Here is a 20,476-nt window from a genome sequence, read left to right as displayed (position 1 = left end):
ATATACTCTTAAGCCTTCATAAAGTAGTCATTGCAGATTACAACATATTTAAATTCACAGAAACAAAGACATTATTTTAAACTAATCAGTCAGAGTAGCTTAGTGTGTTTATTACAAAGTTCGTTGATTTTAGAGAAAGGAAACACTAATTGCTTTTGTATGAGTTTCATAAGAACAGTAAGCATATTTATGAAATGTCACTGTGATTATGCAAAAAATATGTTTCCAAATATTTTAGGCCTAACAAAGAGTTTTGTATCTTAGTAAGGTACTGATTTTGGTGGAGGGTTCTTCTAAAACTAGTTCATCAAATAGACAAGAAGTAAAAGGGAAACTCATTTGTTCAGCTATCTGGAAGAACAAGGAATGGTGTCCCTTTAAGGCTCTCTTCAAGGGGGTGTGTGTGTGTGAAAGAAGAGTCAAGAAGAATAGAAAGGACAAGGGAGACTTTGGAAGCAAGGTTTCGCACTGTCGAAATTAAAATTATCACATGTATTTTAGATAAGGGGGGGGTCTTTTGAAGAATGCATTAAAAACTTGCATCTCTGAAGAGCCAAGCATTTAAGACTGAAGCTGAATACTCAGAGGCTACGTCTACACTGGCCCCTTTTCCGGAAGGGGCATGTTAATTTCACAGGTCGTAATAGGGAAATCCGCGGGGGATTTAAATATCCCCCGCGGCATTTAAATAAAAATGTCTGCCGCTTTTTTCCGGCTTTTAGAAAAGCCGGAAAAGAGCGTCTACACTGGCCCCGATCCTCCGGAAAAAAAGCCCTTTTCTGGAGGATCTTATTCCTACTTTGAAGTACTTTGAAGGAATAAGTACTTTGAAGTAGGAATAAGATCCTCCGGAAAAGGGCTTTTTTTCTGGAGGATCGGGGCCAGTGTAGACGCTCTTTTCCGGCTTTTCTAAAAGCCGGAAAAAAGCAGCAGACATTTTTATTTAAATGCCGTGGGGGATATTTAAATCCCCCGCGGATTTCCCTATTACGACCTGCGAAATTAACATGCCCCTTCCGGAAAAGGGGCCAATGTAGACGAGCCCAGACTGTGCATCTGAATCTCTCTGCAAGGAGTTTTTAGAATCTTCAGCCACAAACTAATGAAATATTTAAAGCACGTCTTATACTAAGGTCTGGTAGACACAGTAACACACACCTGGTTTTGCCAGTAAAAGCAGGGTTGGCACATGCCTGTGAAATGGCTTTGTTACCACTTAATAGCTCTGTCGCAGGCTCAGTGTTATGCAGACTCGGGATAGGCTGTGGGGAGAGCTGAGCACTAAGACCCAGGGGAGGCACTGCATCTCTTTGCCACTTATACTTGCCACCCATGCATGGCAGTTTGGAGGCTGGCGTGTCCTGCTGCTGACTGCAGAGTGGCAGGGGCCAGCACAGGCCATGCAGAGCTGCTTGGAGCCTGCAGCCGGGGAGCGGACAGCTGACCCGTGGCCAGAGATGATGAGTAACGCTTGGTGGTCGGGGCACAACTGAAGGGCTCTGGGAGGCACGTGACTGCACCACAGGCTGCCTTGGCCTGAGGAGCAGCAGCCGACCTAGGAGCAGCAGGACAGTGGTGAGCGAGGACCGTGGCAGCATCTCATGTCGCTGGGCTCCACAGCCAGGGGCTGGCTCCAAGGAACCGGCATGAGGCTCCTTCAGGGCAGCTCAGAGTTGTTCTGCCTGCCCTATCTCAGGAGCACCTGGCCATGTGGAGGTGGCCTGGCTCAGGGAGCAGGGCCAGGAGGGCTGCGGGAACCCAGTCAGCATCCTAGCTCCCTCAGCCAGGAGGCCAGGGAGTGGGGAAGGGGGGGGGGGAGCAAGCTGGGTGAGATCCACCAACTTCTGATGGTTTTGGGACCTGGCACACAATTTGAAAAATCTCTGAGCTAAATAGAAACAGAAGTGTGTGTGTGTGTGTGTGTGTGTGTGTGTGTGTATGTGTGTGTGTGTGTGTTGGGGGAAGGGGTGAGAGAGAGAGGGTGGGTGTGTGAAGGGGGTGTGTCTGAGAAAGGGTGTGTGTGTGTGACAGAGAGGGGTATGTATGTGTGTGAGTGAGAGGACGGTTGTCTGTGTGTGTGTGTGTGTGTGTGTGTGTGTGTGTGTGTGTGTGTGTGCGAGAAAGAGAGATGTGTGTGTGTGTGTGTGTGTGTGAGAGAGAGAGAGGGGTATATGGTATGTGTGAGAGAGAGAGAGAGAGAATTAGATCTGGCACCGGCAAACCCCCCTCCACTCCCCCAGCATTGCCTCTGCGTTGGGCAGGCACTATTGAATTGTTTTGTAGAGATCTTGACACATTTCAGAATGGGATTGCAGGGCGGAGCTGCTTCTCGCAGTGGGGCACAGGGCTCAGCAGATTTGGGGACACTTTGGCTATGTCTACACTGGCATGATTTTCTGAAAATGCTTTTAATGGAAAAGTTATCCGTTAAAAGCATTTTCGGAAAAGCACTTTTTGCGGAAAAGCGTCCGTGGCCAATCTAGACGCGCTTTTCCGCATAAAAGCCCCGATCGAGGCTTTTTTGCGGAAAACAGTACTGTGCTGTTTACACTGGCCCTCTTGTGCAAATGATTTGCGCAAGAGGGCTTTTGCCCGAACGGGAGCAGCACAGTATTTCCGCAAGAACACTGACAATCTTATGTGAGATCGTCAGTGTTCTTGTGGAAATTCAAACGGCCAGTGTGGACAGCTGGCAAGTTTTTCCGCAAAATCAGAAGATTTTGCGGAAAAACTTGCCAGTCTAGACACAGCCTTCTGGTTTACATCTGATGCTCCTAGACTCTTGTGCTTCTGGGCTCAGACAGCGTCCTGCAGAGGCCAGGAAGGGATCCAGCCCCACCTGTATTCTGGGTTCCAATGTTTCTCCTGCCTCTGACACACGGGGGATTTTGGTGGCTGCAGAGGGGACAATGGGCAGCGCACACCCGGGCCCTGCGGTGGCACCCCGCATTTTCGCTTGGCTGGCTGGGTCTCACCATAGGTGGGTCAGGAAAGTAATTCCCCCTCCCCAGCTAAGACTGGAAGGGACCTTGGGGGATTTTTCACCTGCCTCCACAACATGGGGGACTGCCATTGTCAGATTATCTGGGTATTGCCCTATCATTGGGGGCCCACTTAGTGGGTCTTGGCCCCTTCTAGTCCTGTCTCCTGTGAGCTGTAACTTTGGTCTCATTTGGTGGTTGGGTTGAGTGTGCGGGTGCTGGGAGGTGCTGGGGGACTGTGATATACAGGCGGTGAGGTCTTCAACTCTATAGTTCCAGGATTCTCTCTATCAGTGGCTCTCAGTCTTTCCAGATTATGGTTCTCCTTTGAGGAGTCTAATTTGTCTTGTGCACCCCAACTTCTACCTCACTTAAAGACGACTTGCTTACAAAATCAGACATAAAAATACAAAAATGTCACAATGCACTATTACGGAAAAATTGCAACGTTCTCCTTTTTACCCTATAGATTATAAAATAACCCAACTGAAATATACATCTTGTACTTACATTTCAGTGCATCCTATATAAAGCAGTATGAGCAAATCATTGTCTGTGTGAAGTTTTAGTTTGCGCTGACTTTTTATGCAGCCTGTTGTAAAATGAGGCAAATACCTAGACGAGTTAAAGTACGCCTGAAAGACCTCTGTGGACCTCCAGAGGTACATGTATCCATGGCTGGGAACCACCATCCCATACAATCCTAAACTGGGGTCACTTTCTTGGACTCCAGATGGGTTTTGGCTTTACTGATAGGGTACCCCACTGTGATCCAGGGGCAATGGAGCGCAAGAGGGAGGTTGTGAGGGGCAGGAAGATGTGTGTGTGCAGGGGTGGAGGACATAAAAACAGCCAGATTAGGTCAGACCCATGGCTATCTTGTTCAACATCCTGTCTTCTGACCATGGCTGGTGCCAGATGCTTCAGAGGGAATGAACAGAACAGACAATCATTGTGCGATTCATCCTGCCCTCCACACCGAGTTCTCTGGAGCATTGGACTATATCCCTGCACCTCGTGGCTAATAGCCAGTGATAAACCTGGCCTCCAGGAACATAGCCCACTCTTTTTTTGAACCCACATGGGCTATGTCTACACTGCAGACTTCTTGCACAAGAACTTTTTGTGGAAGAGATATTCCGCAAAAAGTTCTTGCACAAGAGAACGTCCCCACTGCCATGTGCTTTTGTGCAAGAGTGTCCACACTGCCATGGATGCTCTTGCTCAAGAAAGCTCTGATGGCCATTCACATAGAAAGAGGAACAACTCTTGTGCAAAAATCCTCTCTTCTGACGATCTACTGTACTTTTTCTTGCACAAAAACGTGCTTGTAGTGTGGACGCTCTGCAAGATTTTGTGCAAAAGTAGCTGTTTTTGCACAAAAACTCTGCAGTGTAAATGTAGCCTTACACTCTTGGCCGCCACAATATCCCCTGACAAAAAGTTCCACCTGCTCTCTCTTTAGCCTCCCTTCTGCCCCCATCTCCTTGCTCCCCCCTCAACTGACCATGCATTGTGTGAGCAAGCACTTCCTTTTGTTTGTTTGAAATCAGCTGCCTGTTAATTCCACTGGATGATCCCTGCTTGAAAAGGTTAAATAACACCTTCTTCCTGACTTTCTCCACATCAGTCTTTATCCTACCCCCCGTCAAGGAGGTTTACAGGATCTGTTAAAAAAGGCTTTCTTCCTCGACAGATCCCCCTCTAGACTGCCGCTTTTTGCCGACAAAGTGTAGAGTCAGCAAAAATGGCAGCCATTTTAATGCAAATTAGGCACGGGATATTTAAATCCCTGCTTCATTTGCAGTGTCCACCTGCCTAATCTGCATCCCTCTGCCAACAGAGGGATGCAGTCTTGACATACCCATAGTTGTCTTTTCCAAGTGAAAAGTCTCAGTCTTTTTAATTGCTCCTCGCACAGAAGCTCTTCTATACCACTCATCATTGCTGTTGCCCTTCTCTGTACTGTGCCCAATTCTATTTCTAATATGTCTTTTCGAGAGTGGGTGACCAGAATGGCACACAGTATTCAGGAAGCGTACATCTTGCTTAGGAAGGACAGACAGGGAAAAAAGGGAAGAGGAATTGCCTTATATATTACAAATGTACACATCTGAACTGAGGTTGAGATGGAAATAAGACACAGAGTTGTTGAGAGTGTCTGGATATGGATTAAAAAGGGTAAAAACCAAGGATGATGTCATAATAGGGGTCTCCTACATACCACCTAGCTAGGAAGAAGAGGTGGATGAGGCTTTCTTTAAACAACAAACAAAAGCTTCCAAAACACGGAACTTGGTGGAGATGGGGGATTTCAACTATCCAGATGTTTGTTGGAACACAGTGGGGCATAAATAATCCAATAAATTCTTGGAATGTATTGTAGACAAATGTTCAAAAAGTAGAGAAAGCTATTAGGGGGAGGTGGTTCTAGATTTTATTTTGACAAATAGGGAGGAGCTGGTTGAGAATTTGAATGTGGAAGGCAGCTTGAGTGAAAGTGATCATGACAAATTATTTTAAGGAACGGTAGGAGAGAGAACAGCAAAACAAAGACAATGGATTTCAAGAAGGTAGAATTTAGCAAACTGAAGGAATTGGTGGGTAAGATCCCATGGAGAGCAAGACTAAGAAGAAAAACAACTGAAGACAGTTGACAGTTTTTCAAAGAGGCATAATTAAGTGCACAAGAATAAACTATTCCACTGCATAGGGAAAGATAGGCAGTATGGCAAGAGACCACCCTGGCTTAACTAGGGGATCTTGAATGATCAAAAGTAAGTCCTACAAAAAGTGGGAACTAGGTCAAATGATATAAAGGATGAACATAAACAATAATATAAGTATCTAGGGGTAAAATTAGAAAGGCAAAGGCAAAAAGCAAGCTCAAAGAAGCTACAAACATAACGGTTACAAGCTCAAAGAAGCTACAAACATAACGGTTACGTCTACACTACGAGTTTTCTCAGCAAAAAATATGCTAACGAGGTATTCATTTTCATGAGTTGTGATCTCATTTGCATATTTGCAGCTGATCGTTTTTTTTGCTAAGGTTTTTGCACAAAACCAAGCAGTGTAGATGTTTCCTTTTTGCGCAAGATCCTTATGCCCCAAAAAAGGAGGTTTACTGATCTTGCGGGAAAAGGGTTTTTTGTGCAAAAAGAAAATGTCCACACTGCTTGTTATTGCGCAAAAACCCGAGCAAAAAAATGGATTGGCAGAAAATACGCAAATGAGATGGTGACTCATGCAAATGAGTCCCTCATTAGCATATATTTTGCCAAGAAAACTCGTACTGTAGATGTAGCCAATGGGTAACAAAAAGCTTTCTACAAATACATTAGGGCTATGTCTACACTGCAGGCTTCTTGTGCAAGATCTTTTTGTGCAAGAGTTCTTGTGCAAGATCTTTTTGAACAAGAGATGGCAGTGTGGATGCTCTCTTGCGTAAGAAAGCTCTGATGGCCATTTTAGTCATAGGAGTTTCTTGTGCAAGAAACCCCTGTTTCCATCCACACTAGCCGTTTTGCGCAAGAGCTCTTGTGTAAAAAGGCTTATTCCTCGTGGGAAGAGGAATAACTCCTGTGCAAAAAGCCCTTTCTTCTGACGATCTACTGTAAATTTTCTTGTGCAAGAATTGGCTTGTAGTGTGGATGTTCCACAAGTTTTTGTGCAGGAACAGCTGTTCTTGCACAAGAAGCCTGCAGTGTAGACATAGCCTAGAGCCGTGGTCCCCAACACGGTGCCCGCGGGTGCCATGGCGCCCATAGGGGCATTCGTGTGCGCCCGCCACGTGCTCGGGGCTGGCCTGGCTCTGGGCACGTAGCGCATGCACAGTGCCGGAGCCGGCTCCAGGCGCATGGTGAGCGCCGGCCCCGGGGCGCTGGCCCTGGGCGCGCGGCGCTTGGAGGGGGGGCGCTGGCCCCAGGCGCTTAGAGGAGGGGGCGCCAGCCCCGGGCGCATGGAGGAGGGGGCGCCGGCCCTGGGCGCATGGCGCTTGGAGGGGAGGGGGCGCCGGCCCCAGGCGCGCGGCGCTTGGAGGGGAGGGCGCTGGCCCCGGGCGCGCGGCGCTTGGAGGGGGGGGCGCCGGCCCCGGGCGCGTGGCGCTTGGGGGGGAGGGGGCGCCGGGCGCGCGGCGCTTGGAGGGGGGGGCGCCGGCCCCGGCCCCGGGCGCTTGGAGGAGGGGGGGGAGCCGGCCACCGCCCCGACTTCCGGCGCTTGGAGGATGGGGGGCGCCGGCCCTGGGCGCACGGCGCTTGGAAGGGAGGGGGCGCCGGCCCCGGGCGCGCGGCCCTTGGAGGTGGCCCAGGGCACTTGGAGGAGGGCGCGTGGCTATGGGGGGGGGCCGCACGGCCCCGTCCCCGCCCCCTGGAGCCCGGCGGGCGAACGGCCACGCCCCCTGGCGCCCGGCAACCTCCACAGGTTGGGGACCACTGGCCTAGAAGTAAGAGGAAGATCAAGGACAGGGTAGGCCCATTACTCCAGGAAGAGGGAAAAACAATAAGGCTGTGTCTACATTGGCATCCCTTTCTGGAAAAGGGATGCTAATGAGACACTTCGGAATTGCAAATCCGTGGGGGATTTAAATATCCCCCGCGGCATTTGCATTTACATGGCTGCCGCTTTTTTCCGGCGCGGGGTTTTTGCCGGAGAAAAGCGCCAGTGTAGACGCGATTTTCCGGAAAATAAGCCCTTTTCCGGGAGATCCCTTATTCCTACTTTCAAGTAGTACCCACCAGTGTAGACATAGCCTAACAGAAAATGTGAAAATGGCGGAGGTGTTTACTGGATTCTTTGTTCAGCTTTCACTCAAAAGTTTGATGATGGTTGGATGCCTAACATGGTGAACATCAGTGAAAAAGGAGTAGGTGCAGAGGCCAAAATAGGGAAAGAAAAAGTTAAAAATGACTTAGAGAAGTTAGATGTCTTCAGGTCACCAAGCCCTGATGAAATACATCCTCGCTGCTCAAGGAGCTGACTGAGGAGATATCTGAGCCATTAGCTATTATCTTTGAAAAGTCATGGAAGACAGGAGAAATTCCAGAAGACTGGAAAAGTGCAAATATAGTGCCTATTTATAAAAAGGGAAATAAGAACAACCCAGGAAACTACAGATCAGTCAGCTTAACTTCTGTGCCAGGAAAGAGAATGGAGCAAGTAATTAAGGAAACATCTAGAAAATAATAAGGAGATAAGTCAAGAGCAAATCTTGTCACCTGATAGCTTTCTTTGAAAGGGTAACAAGCCTTGTGGATAATGGGGAAGCGGTAGATGTGGTATTTCTAGACATTAGTAAAGCATTTGATACAATCTTACATGATTTTCTCATTAACAAACTAGGGAAGCATGCTGACTAGAAGTTTTCAGAGAACTATCAATGATGACTCCAAGATCTCTGTCTCCAGTGGTAACATCTAATTTAAGAACATAAGAATGGCCGTACTGGGTCAGAACAAAGGTCCATCTAGCCCAGTATCCTGTCTACCGACAGTGGCCAACACCAGGTGCCCCAGAGAGGGTGGACCAAAGACAATGATCAAGCGATTTGTCTCCTACCATCCCTCTCCAGCCTCTGACAAACAGAGGCCAAGGACACCATTTTATCCCCTGGCTAATAGCCTTTTATGGACCTAACCTCCATGAAATTATCTAGCTTCTCTTTAAACACTATTATAGTCCGAGCCTTCACAGCCTCCTCTGGCAAGGAGTTCCACAGGTTGACTACATGCTGTATGAAGAAGAACTTTCTTTTATTAGTTTTAAACCTGCCCCCCATTAATTTCATTGGTGTCCTCTAGTTCTTCTATTTAGGGAACTAATAAATAACTTTTCTTTATTGGCCTTCTCCACACCACTCATGATTTTATAGACCTTTATCATATCCCCCCTCAGTCTCCTCTTTTCTAAACGGAAAAGTCCCAGTCACTTTAACCTCTCCTCATATGGGACCCATTCCAAACCCCTAATAATTTTAGTTGCCCTTTTCTGAACCCTTTCCAAGGCCAAAATATCTTTTTTGAGGTGAGGAGACCACATCTGTACACAGTATTCAAGATGTGGGCATACCATAGTTTTATACAGGGGCAGTAAGATATTCTGGGTCTTATTTTCTATCCCTTTCTTAATAATTCCTAGCATCCTATTTGCCTTTTTGACCACCGGTGCACACTGCGTGGAAGTTTTCAGAGAACTGTCCACGATAACTCCAAGATCTCTTTCCTGATTTGTCATAGGCAAATTAGCCCCCATCATACTGTACGTATAGTTGGGGTTATTTTTCCCGATGTGCATTACTTTACACTTATCCACATTAAATTTCATTTGTCATTTTGTTGCCCAATCACTCAGTTTGGTCAGATCTTCTTGGAGTCCCTCACAGTCTGCTTCTGTCGTGACTATCCTAAACAGTTTTGTATCATCTGCAAACTTTACTACCACACTGCTTACCCCTTTCTCCAGATCATTTATGAATAAGTTGAAAAGGATTGGTCCCAGGACTGACCCTTGGGGTACACCACTAGTTACCCCTCTCCAATCTGAAAATTTACCATTTATTCCTACCCTTTGTTTCCTGTCTTTTAACCAGTTCTCAATCCAAGAAAGGACCTTCCCTCTTATCCCATGGCCATGTAATTTACACAAGAGCCTTTGGTGAGGGACCTTGTCAAAGGCTTTCTGAAAATCCAAGTATACTATATCTACTGGATCCCCCTTGTCCACATGTTTGTTAACCCCTTCAAAGAACTCTAACAGATTAGTAAGACAGGATTTCCCTTTACAGAAACCATGTTGACTTTTGTCCAACAAATTATTTTCTTCTTCATGCTTCACAATTTTATTCTTTACTATTGTTTCAACTAATTTGCCCGGTACTGAAGTTAGACTTACCGGTCTGTAATTGTCAGGATAGTGACCCTTTTTAAATATTGGTGTCACGTTGGCTACCTTCCAGTCATTAGGTACGGAAGCCGATTTAAAGGATAGGTTACAAACCACAGTTAATAGCTCAGCAATTTCCCATTTGAGTTCTTTTAGAACCCTTGGATGAATGCCATCCGGTCCCAGAGATTTGTTAACATTAAGTTTTTCTATTTGTTCCAAAACCTTCTCTAATGACACTTCAGTCCGGGACAGTTCTTCAGATTCATCACTCACAAAGGATGGTGCAGATTCAGGAATCTCCCCAATGTCCTCAGACTGAAGCAAAGAAAACATTTAGATTCTCCGCAATGGCTTTATCGTCTTTGATTGCTCCTTTTATAGCTCGATCATCTAGGGGACCCACAGGTTTTTTAGCAGGCTTCCTGCTTCTAATGTACTTAAAAAACATTTTGTTATTTCTTTTTGAGTTTTTGGCTAGCTGTTCCTCAAAATCTTTTTTTTGCTTTTCTTATTACATTTTTACACTTGATTTGACAGTGTTAATGTTCCTTTCTATTTATCTCACTAGGATTGGACTTCCACTTCTTAAAAGTTACCTTTTTGTCCCTCACTGCTTCTTTTACATGGTGGTTAAGCCACGGTGACTCTTTTTTAGGTCTCTTACTATGTTTTTTAATTTGGGGTATACATTTAAGTTGGGCCTCTATTATGGTGTCTTTAAAAAGTTTCCATGCAGCTTTCAGGGATTTGGCTCTAGTCACCGTGCCTTTTAATTTCCGTTTAATTAACCTCCTCATTTTTGTGTAATTCCCCTTTTTGAAATTAAATGCCAGGGTGCTGGACTCCTGAGGTGTTCTTCCCACCACAGGCCACCTAGCCAGGTGGAAGAGGTGGATGAGGCCTTTTTTAAACAATTAACAAAACTATCCAAAGCCTAAGATTTGGCGGTGATGGGGGACTTCAACTATCCAGACATATGTTGGGAAACTAACACAGCGGGGCACAGGCTATCCAATAAGTTTCTGGACTGCATTGGAGACAACTTTCTGTTTCAGAAGGTTGAAAAAGCTACCAGAGGAGAAGCTGTTCTGGATTTGGTTTTAACAAATAGGGAGGAACTAGTTGAGAACTTGAAAGTGGAAGACAGTATAGGGGACAGTGATCATGAAATAATAGAGTTCATGATCTTAAGGAAAGGTAGAAGGGAGACCAGCACAATTGAGGTAATGGATTTCAGGAAGGCAGATTTTGATAAGCTCAGAGAACTTGTAGGTAAGGTCCCATGGGAAGCAAGACTGAAGGGAAAAACAACTGAGGAGAGTTGGAAGTATTTCAAAGGGCCCAAAAGCAAACAATTCCTCTGTGTAGGAAAGATAGAAAATATGGCAAAAGACCAGCTTGGCTTAACAAGGAGATCTTGCATGATCTCAAAATAAAAAAGGAGTCATATAAAAAATGGAAACTAGGACAAATAACAAAGGATGAATATAGGCAAGCAACACGGGAATGCAGGGGCAAGATTAGAAAGGCAAAGGCACAAAATGAGATCAAACTAGCTACAGGCATAAAGGGAAACAAGAAGACCTTTTATAAATACATTAAAAGCAAGAGGAAGACCAAGGACAGGGTAGGCCCACTGCTTAGTGAGGAGGGAGAAGCAGTAACAGGAAACTTGGAAATGGCGGAGATGCTCAATGACTTCTTTGTTTCGGTCTTCACGGAGAAGTCTGGAGGTGTGCCTAACGTAGTGAATACAAGCAGAGAGAGGGTAAGTTTAGAAGATAGGATACACAAAGAACAAGTTAAAAATCACTTAGGAAAGTTAGATGTCAGCAAGTCACCAAGTCCTGATGAAATGCATCCCAGGATACTCAAGAAGCTGATAGAGGAGGTATCTGAGCCTTTAGCTATGATCTTTGAAAAATCATGGCAGACAGGGGAGAAGACTGGAAAAGGGCAAATATTGTGCCCATCTATAAAAAGGGGAATAAGAACAACCCAGGAAACTACAGACCGGTCAGTTAACGTCTGTCACAGGGGGTACGGCTAAACTACATGCCTCCGTCGATGGAGGCATGTAGATTAGCCAGATCGGCAGAGGGAAATGAAGCCGTGATTAAAATAATCGCAGCTTCATTTAAATTTAAATGGCTGCCCTGCTCTGCCGATCAGCTGTTTGTCGGCAGATCGGGGCAGTCTGGACGCGCCGCGCCGACAAAGAAGCCTTTCTTGATCGGCACAGGTATGCCTCGTGAAACCAGGTTTACCTGTGCCGATCAAGAAAGGCTTCTTTGTCGGCGCGGCGCGTCCAGACTGCCCCGATCTGCTGACAAACAGCTGATCGGCAGAGCGGGGCAGCCATTTAAATTTAAATGAAGCCGCGATTATTTTAATCACGGCTTCATTTCCCTCTGCCGATCTGGCTAATCTACATGCCTCTGTCGACGGAGGCATGTAGTCTAGACACACCCAGGGAAGATAATGGAGCAGGTAATTAAGGAAATCATATGCGAACACTTGGAAGGTAATAAAGTGATAGGGAATAGCAAGCATGGGTTTGTGAAGTACAAGTCATGCCAAACTAATCTGATAGCTTTCTTTGATAGGATAACGAGCCTTGTGGATAAGGGAGAAGCGGTGGATGTCAAATACCTAGACTTTAGTAAGGCATTTGATACGGTCTCGCATGATATTCTTATTGATAAACTAGGCAAATATAACTTAGATAGGGCCACGATAAGGTGGGTGCATAATTGGCTGGATAACCATAGTCAGAGAGTTATTGTTAATGGTGCTAAATCCTGCTGGAAAGGGATAACAAGTGGAGTTCCGCAAGGGTCTGTTTTGGAACCCGTACTGTTCAATATCTTCATCAATGATGTAGATATTGGGATAGAGAGGACGCTTATTAAGTTTGCAGATGATACCAAACTGGGTGGGGTTGCAACTTCTTTGGAGGATAGGGACATAATTCAAAATGACCTTAGCAAGTTAGAGAAATGGTCAGAGGTAAACAGGATGAGGTTTAATAAGGAGAAATGCAGAGTGCTCCACTTAGGAAGGAACAATCAGTTCCATACATACAAGATGGGAAGCGACTGTCTAGGAAGGAGCATGGCGGAAAGAGATCTAGGGGTCATAGTGGACCACAAGTTGAATATGAGTCAAGAGTGTGATGCTGTTGCAAAAAAAGCAAATATGATTCTAGGTTGTATCAAGAGGTGTGTTGTAAGCAAAACTCGTGAAGTCATTCTGCCGCTCTACTCTGCACTAGTTAGGCCTCAGCTGGAGTACTGTGTCCAGTTCTGGGCGCCACATTTCAAGAAAGATGTGGAGAAATTGGAAAGGGTACAGAGAAGAGCAACAAGAATGATTAAAGGTTTAGAGACCATGACCTATGAAGCCAGGCTTCATGAACTGGGCTTGTTTAGTTTGGAAAAAAGAAGATTAAGGGGGGACATGATAGCGGTTTTCAAATATCTAAAAGGGTGTCACAAGGAGGAAGGAGAAAATTTGTTCCTCTTGGTTTCTGAGGACAGGACAAGGAGTAATGGGCTTAAAGTGCAGCAGGGGAGGTTTAGATTGGACATTAGGAAAAAATTCCTAACTGTCAGGGTGGTCAAATATTGGAATAAATTGCCAAGGGAGGTGGTGGAATCTCCCTCTCTGGAGATATTTAAGAACAGGTTAGATAGACATCTGTCAGGGATGGTGTAGATGGAGCTTGGTCCTGCCTTGAGGGCGGGGGGTTGGACTCGATGACCTCTCGAGGTCCCTTCCAGTCCTATTATTCTATGATTCTATGAATGTTGAATGTTATTATATTATGGTCACTATTCCCAAGCGGTCCTGTAACGGTTATATCCTGGACCTGATCCTGCACTCCACTCAGGACTAAATCGAGAATTGCCTCTCCCCTTGTGGGTTCCTGCACCAGCTGCTCCAAGAAGCAGTCATTTAAGCCATTGAGAAATTTTACCTCCGCTTCTCTTCCTGAGGTGACATGTATCCAGTCAATATGGGGGTAATTAAAATCCCCCATTATTATAGAGTTCTTTGTTTTGGTAGCCTCTCTAATCTCCCTTAGCATTTCAATGTCAGTATCGCTGTCCTGGTCACGTGGTTGGTAATATATCCCTACTGCTAATTTCTTATTATTGGAGCATGGAATTTCTATCCATAGCGATTCTCTTGAACATGTTGATTCACTTAATATTTTTATTTCATTTGATTCTACATTATCTTTCACATACAGTGCCACTTCGCCACCCAGCCAGCCTGCTCTATCCTTTCGATATATTTTATATCCCGGTATGATTGTATCCCAAAGATTTTCCTCATTCCATCAGGTTTCAGTGATGCCTATTATGTCAATCTCCTCATTTAATACGAGGTACTATAGTTCACCCATCTTATCAGTCAGACTCCTAGCATTTGTGTACAAGCACTTTAAAAATTTGCCACTGCTTATTTGTCTGCCCTTCCCTGATGCATTGGATTCCTTTATATGCAGTTTTTTGTCTGCTCTGGCCCATGGTTTGCCCTCTCCCCTCCTCTCTATCTGAGTACAGCATAGAGAATCTCTATCAATGGATTCTCCTCTAAGAGAAGTCTCCCTCCGATTTACGTGCATCTCTGCACCAATCAGCTTTCCCCTATCTCTTAGTTTGAAAACTGCTCTATGGCCTTTTTAATGTTTAGTGCCAGCAGTCTGGTTCCACCCTGGTTTAGGTGGAGCCCATCCTTCCTGTATAGTCTCCCTCTCCCAAAAGTGTCCCCAGTTCCTAATAAATCTAAACCCCTCTTCCCTACAACATTGTCTCATCCACGCATTGAGACTCTGAAGCTCTGCCTGCCTACCTGGCCCCGCGCATGGAACTGGAAGCATTTCCGAGAATGCCACCATAGAGGTCCTGGATTTCAGTCTCTTTCCTAGCAGCCTAAATTTGGCCTCCAGGACATCTCTCCTACCCTTCCCTACGTCATTGGTACCTACATGTACCACGACCACCGGCTCCTCCCCAGCACTACACATAAGTCTATCTAGATGCCTCGAGAGATCCGCAACCTTCTCACCAGGCAGGCAAGTGACCATACGGTTCTCCCGGTCATCACAAACCCAACTATCTATGTTTCTAATTATCGAATCACCCACTACTAACACCTGCCTCTTCCTAACTGGCATTACCTCCCCCTCAGAGGTATCCTCAGTGCGAGAGGATACCACAACATCCTCTGGGAGGCAGGTCCCAACTACGGGATGGTTTCCCTCTGCTCCCATTGAATGCTCTGTTCCCTTGAGACTTTCATCCTCCTTAAGAGCACTGGAGCTCTCAGACTGGAGGTGGGACAGTACTACCGTGTCCCGGAAAGTCTCATCAACATAGTTCTCTGCCTCCCTTAGCTCCTCCAATCATTATTTAGACTCAATCATTATGTAGAGTTGTATTATGATTTCCTGTGTCCATTATTTTGCATTAATCAATACGGAATTTCATCTGGCATTTTATTGCCCAGTCACCCAGATATGTAGGATCCCTTTGTAGCTCTTTGCAGTCTGCTTTGGACTTTGCTATCTTGAATAGTTTTGCATCATCTGCAAACTTTGCCACCTCACTGTTTATCCCTTTCTCCAGATCATTTATGGATGTTTGGAACAGCCCTGATCCCAGTACAGACTTCTGAGGGACACCACTAGTTAACTTTCTCCATACTGAAAACTAACCATTTATTCCTACCTTTGGTGTCAAGTATCTGAGGGGTAGCCATGTTAGTCTGAATCTGCAAAAGCGATGAGGAGTCCTGTGGCACCTTATAGACTAACCGAAGTGTTGGAGCATAAGCTTTCATGGGCAAAGACCCAATTCATCAGACATGCATCTGACGAAGTGGGTCTTTGCCCACAAAAGCTTATGCTCCAACACTTCGGTTAGTCTATAAGGTGCCACAGGACTCCTCGCTGCTATTCCTACCTTTGTTTCCTGTCTTTTACCCATGTCCCAGTCCATGAGAGAACCTTCCCTCTTATCCCTGACAACTTACTTTGTGAAGAGCCTTTGGTGAGAGCAAGTCCAAGTACACTATATCCACTGGATCCCTCTTGGCCACACATTTGTTGACTCAAAAAGAATTCTAGTAGATTGGTGAGGCGAGATGATTTCCCTTTACAAAAGTTGCCTTGACTCTCCCCCAACAAATTGTGTTCATTTATGTGTCTGACAATTTACTAATAGTTTCAACCAATCTGTCTGATACTGAAGTTAGACTTACTGGCGGTATTGTCAGAGTCACCTCTCTGAAGCCTTTTAAATAGTCTGTGTGAACTATACTCCAGTATTCTTGTATAGAGGTGGATTTAAGCAATAGGTTACATGCCACAGTTAGCAGGTCTGCAATTTCATATTTGAATTACTGTTTAACTTATCACTTTATTACAAAACCTCCTCTATGACCACTTTAGTCTGGGACAATTCCTCAGATTTTTCACCTAAAATGAAAGGCTCAGAGGTGGGACACTCCCTCACGTCCCCTGCAATTAAGGCTGATGCAAAGAATTAATTTAGCTGCTCTGCAATGGTCTTGTCATCCCTGAGTGCACCTCAACTGCCCAGGGGCCCATAGATTCTTTGGCAGGCCTCCTGCTGCTGATGCACTTCGTCATTTTTCCTGTTAGTTGTTGTGTCTTTGAAAGTTGCTCTTCAGATACGGTGTTGGGCCTGTTACAGCTGTGCTTGATGTGCCAGGGTCTAAACTCTCATCTCTTTTTTTCACTGGGATTTGACCTCCGTTTTATAAAGGATGCTCTTTGGTCCCTAACCACCCCTTTTGCTCCCATGGTGGCATTTTTGCCCCCTTTTAGAAGGGGAGAGGAGGAAATCTAGAAGAGGGGGGAATGAGAGGATATGAGGGGCAGGAGAGAGAGTGGGGGAGCACAGTGATGGGGGAAAGAAAGAGGCAGAGGAGGGAGGATGGTGATACGGGGGCAAGAGGGAGACTGAGGGGGGAGCATGAGATGTGAGGGCAGGATGGTGGGGGTATCAATGATGATGAGGGGGCAGGGTGATGTAGATGGCAGGAGGGACGCTGAGGGGGGAGCAGGAGGTGTGAGGGTAGGATGATGGGTGTAGCGGAATGTGAGGAGCACAAATGATGCTGAGGGGGCAGGAGGATGTTTAGGGCAGGAGGGAGGCTGGGGGGGAACAGTGTGATCAGGAGGTAGGCACATGGGTTGGGAAATATGGGGGACACAAGTGAGGCTGAGGGGGAGCAAGAGGATATGGGGTGTAGGAAGGTGGCTGAGGGGGGAGCAGGGAGATATGGGGGCAGGAGAGAGGCTGAGGGGGAGCAGGAGTGTGTGAGGGGGCAGAGGGATGTGGAGATAGGAGAGAGTCTGAGAAGGGAGAAGGAGGTCTGGGGGCAGAAAGGACGTTGAGGAAGGAGCGCAGGATGTGGGGTAGGAGCGAGTCTGAGGGAAAAGCAGGAGGTGTGGGGGCAGGAGGGAGGCTGAGGGATGAGCGTGGGATGTGGGTCAGGATGGAGTCTGAGGGAAGAGCAGGAGGTGTGGGGGTAGGAGGGAGGTTGAGGGATGAGCGTGGGATGTGGGGTAGGAGCAGGTCTGAGGGAAAAGCAGTAGGTGTGCGAGCAGGCGGGAGGCTGAGGGAAGAGAGCGGGATGTGGGAGCAGGAGGGAAGCTGAAGGCGGTGCGCGGCATGTGGGGCAGGAGGGAGGCTGAGAGGGGAGCAGGAGGTGTGCTGGTAGGAGGGAGGCTGAGGGATGAGCGTGGGATGTGGGGCACGATGGCGTCTGAGGCTATGTCTAGACTGCAAGCCTCTTTCGAAAGAGAGCGTCCAGACTGCACACGGAACTTTCGAAAAAGCAAGCCGCTTTTTTGAAAGAAAGCAGCAAGTGAGTCCAGAGTGAGTGCTCTCTTTCTAAAAAGCCTGTTTGCTTTCAAGAACGCCTTTTTTCGAAAGAGCACTTTCGAAAAAAGGCGTTCTTCCTCATGGAATTAGGTTTACCGCCGTCGAAAGAAAAGCCGCATTCTTTCGATTTAATTTCAAAAGAACGCGGCTGCAGTCTAGATGCAGGTGAAGTTTTTTTCGAAAAAAGGCTACTTTTTTCGAAAAAACCCCTGAGTCTGGACACAGCCTGAGGGAAGAGCAGGAGGTGTGGGGGCAGGAGGGAGGCTCTGGGAGGGAAGAAGGGCTATTTTGGCCAGTGAGGGGCATGCAAACACTGGGGGCAGAGGGTGGCTGTGTCATGGCAGTTGAGGAGGCCCTGTGGCTCCATCCTTTAGCCAGGGCAGGGGGAAGTGGGGAAGCCCAAGGTACAATCACATTGCCTGGTAACTGATACTGATGAATTGTGAGGGCAGGGAGCATCTCGCCATATATAGCAAATGCTCACACTTCCCACGTGCAGCACATCTTCCCCAGCACACGGCATGTCCCCTCCTTCCATATGCACATCCTCCCACATATGTACCCGATGTCCTCCCAGATACATAGATCCTCCCCCACATACACTGCATGTCCCCACAGTACACAGATCCTCCCCCACATATACAGTATGCCCCCCAGCACACAGCATATCCCCCCTGTATACTGCATGTCCCCGCAGTACATAGATCCTCCCCCACATATACAGTATACCCCCCCTGCACACAGCATGTCCCCCTAACTAGGGACCTTACAAATTCATGCTCTATTCTGGTAAAATTCACAGTCAGGATTTTAAGAATCTGAAATGTCATGGTTTCGGATAGTTAAAACTTAAAGGTTTCAGTATTGCAACCATTGGGGTCCTGACCAACATTCCCTGTACGCTGAGCTCTTAGGTGGCCCTCCAGGAGAGATTCAGCTGATCATCAGAGCAATCACAGCTGGCAGCATGTGCATCTCTTGGTAGTGCTCATCTATATATGCCTCGGAGTTCATGTAAGCATTTATTTTGCACATGGATGGAAAAAATTAGAGGGAACATTGGTTCTAACCCAAAACTGGGTCTTGGAGCGGGGGGGTAGGGAGTGTCACCAAGCTATTGTAGGAAGGTTACGGTATTGCCACCCTTAGAGCCAGAGCTGCTTCTGCTGGCCACACTGCCTTCAGATCTGGGCAGTGGGAAAGTGGCGGCTGCTGGCCTGGAGCCCAGCTCTGAAGGCAGCGCTGTCGCCAGCAGCTGCGCAGAGGTGGGAGTGGCATGCTATGGTATTGTCACCCGTACTTCTGCGCTGCTGCCAGCAACAGCCATGGAGCTTTCTGCTGCCCAGGGAGGTCCTGGAGATGTGTTTGACCTGGCCTTGGGGCAGGAGATGAAGGAATCCTGACGCTCCTCGTCCTGGCTGGGATTAGCAGCTGGAGCCGAGTAGGGGGCCCTGGCTGTGGTGCCATCCAGCCTTGCTCCTTGAAAAGGGCCTTGGGCTGGCTAGGTGTGTGTGTGTGTGTGTGTGTGTGTGTGTGTGTGTGTGTGGTGACCATGAAGCACCCAACCAGGGTGCCTTAGATGGCTTCCCACTTCACTCACCCACAAAAGTGACAACATTCCCATTGTCATGCCACCCTCACTTCTGAGCTGGGTGCCCAGCCAGCAGCTGCGCTCTCCAGCTGTCTGACTCTGAAGGCTGCACAAAAGTAAGGGTGGCAATTCTGTGTCGTCGTCCCCCCACACACCTCTAACAGCCAGATTCCATAGGGGAGATCATATTTCAGGTCCATGATGTTTTTCATGGCCATGAATGTGGTAGAGTCCTATCACCAACACATGGCATATCCTTGTAGAATGCCCCCCCCCCCATGTGTCCAGGCATATAGCACATGTCCCCTGTATACAGCACCTGCCCCCCAGTTCAACTCACCGCAGAGGAGTGTGAGCCAGGCCCAGAGCAGTAGTGTTCCGATGGGCCCCATGTCTACAACAAACAAGGGAAAATAAGAAACAGGAACTGGAACAGGAACTCCCACCACACACACTGTAACCATAGACACCACTGCCCTCCCAAAACTTCAGAAAGAGCCCAGGAGTACCAGCTCCCAGACACTCCCTGCTCCAACCACTAGACCCCTCTTCCTTCCAGAGTTGGAGATAGAACCCAGAAGTCCTGACTCCCAGCCTCTCCCTTCACTAGTCCCCACTCCCCATGCCAGGGATAGTACCCAGAAGCCCTGGCTCTTAGCACCCCCCCCCCAACCACATGACTGGACTTACCTCATCAGGGCCATCTGACTGAAACCCCATCTCGATTCTCAGGCTTTTGTACTTTCCGCATCCGGGGACTCAGCCAATGGCACGAGGGACATGCCCACTTGGCGTCCTCCAGCAATATTTCATCCCCAGCCCCTTTTAGGGTAGGCGGAGCCTTCTGCTCATTGGCTGCTCAGAGACTCAGTGGGTGGGAACAGTGGGCAGGAGCCTGCTGGAGAACCTGTGGGACCCACCCAGTGCTGTGCGGAAATACTGCCAGCTGCCCACAAGGGGGAGCCATGAGTGCTAGGTGAGGGATGTCTGTCTGTCTGCCTGTCTATCCATCCAATGGCCGACACGTCACACCTATTGACTAACATTCATCCTCAGAGTGCCCAGTGCCTCCTCACCATGAGGACAAAGATGAGAAGAAA

General features: G+C 47.3%; 1 protein-coding gene across 1 annotated transcript in view; it reads right to left on the bottom strand.

Annotated features, from left to right (window-relative positions):
• Positions 1-19,770, bottom strand: part of LOC106731961 (IgGFc-binding protein-like) — a 41,009-nt gene extending 21,239 nt beyond the window's left edge. The window contains exon 1 of the mRNA XM_075907339.2: positions 19,717-19,770. Coding sequence (XP_075763454.2) covers positions 19,717-19,768 — 52 coding nt within the window. The 5' untranslated portion in view covers positions 19,769-19,770. The remainder of the gene's footprint in view (positions 1-19,716) is intronic.
• Positions 19,771-20,476: the final 706 nt, after the last annotated feature.

The sequence above is a fragment of the Pelodiscus sinensis genome, chromosome 22 (genome assembly GCF_052426305.1).
Source record: "Pelodiscus sinensis isolate ZL-2025 chromosome 22, ASM5242630v1, whole genome shotgun sequence".
Taxonomy (NCBI): domain Eukaryota; kingdom Metazoa; phylum Chordata; order Testudines; family Trionychidae; genus Pelodiscus; species Pelodiscus sinensis.
Note: the sequence above shows the minus strand (reverse complement) of the source record. Positions and strands in the feature narration are given on the sequence as shown.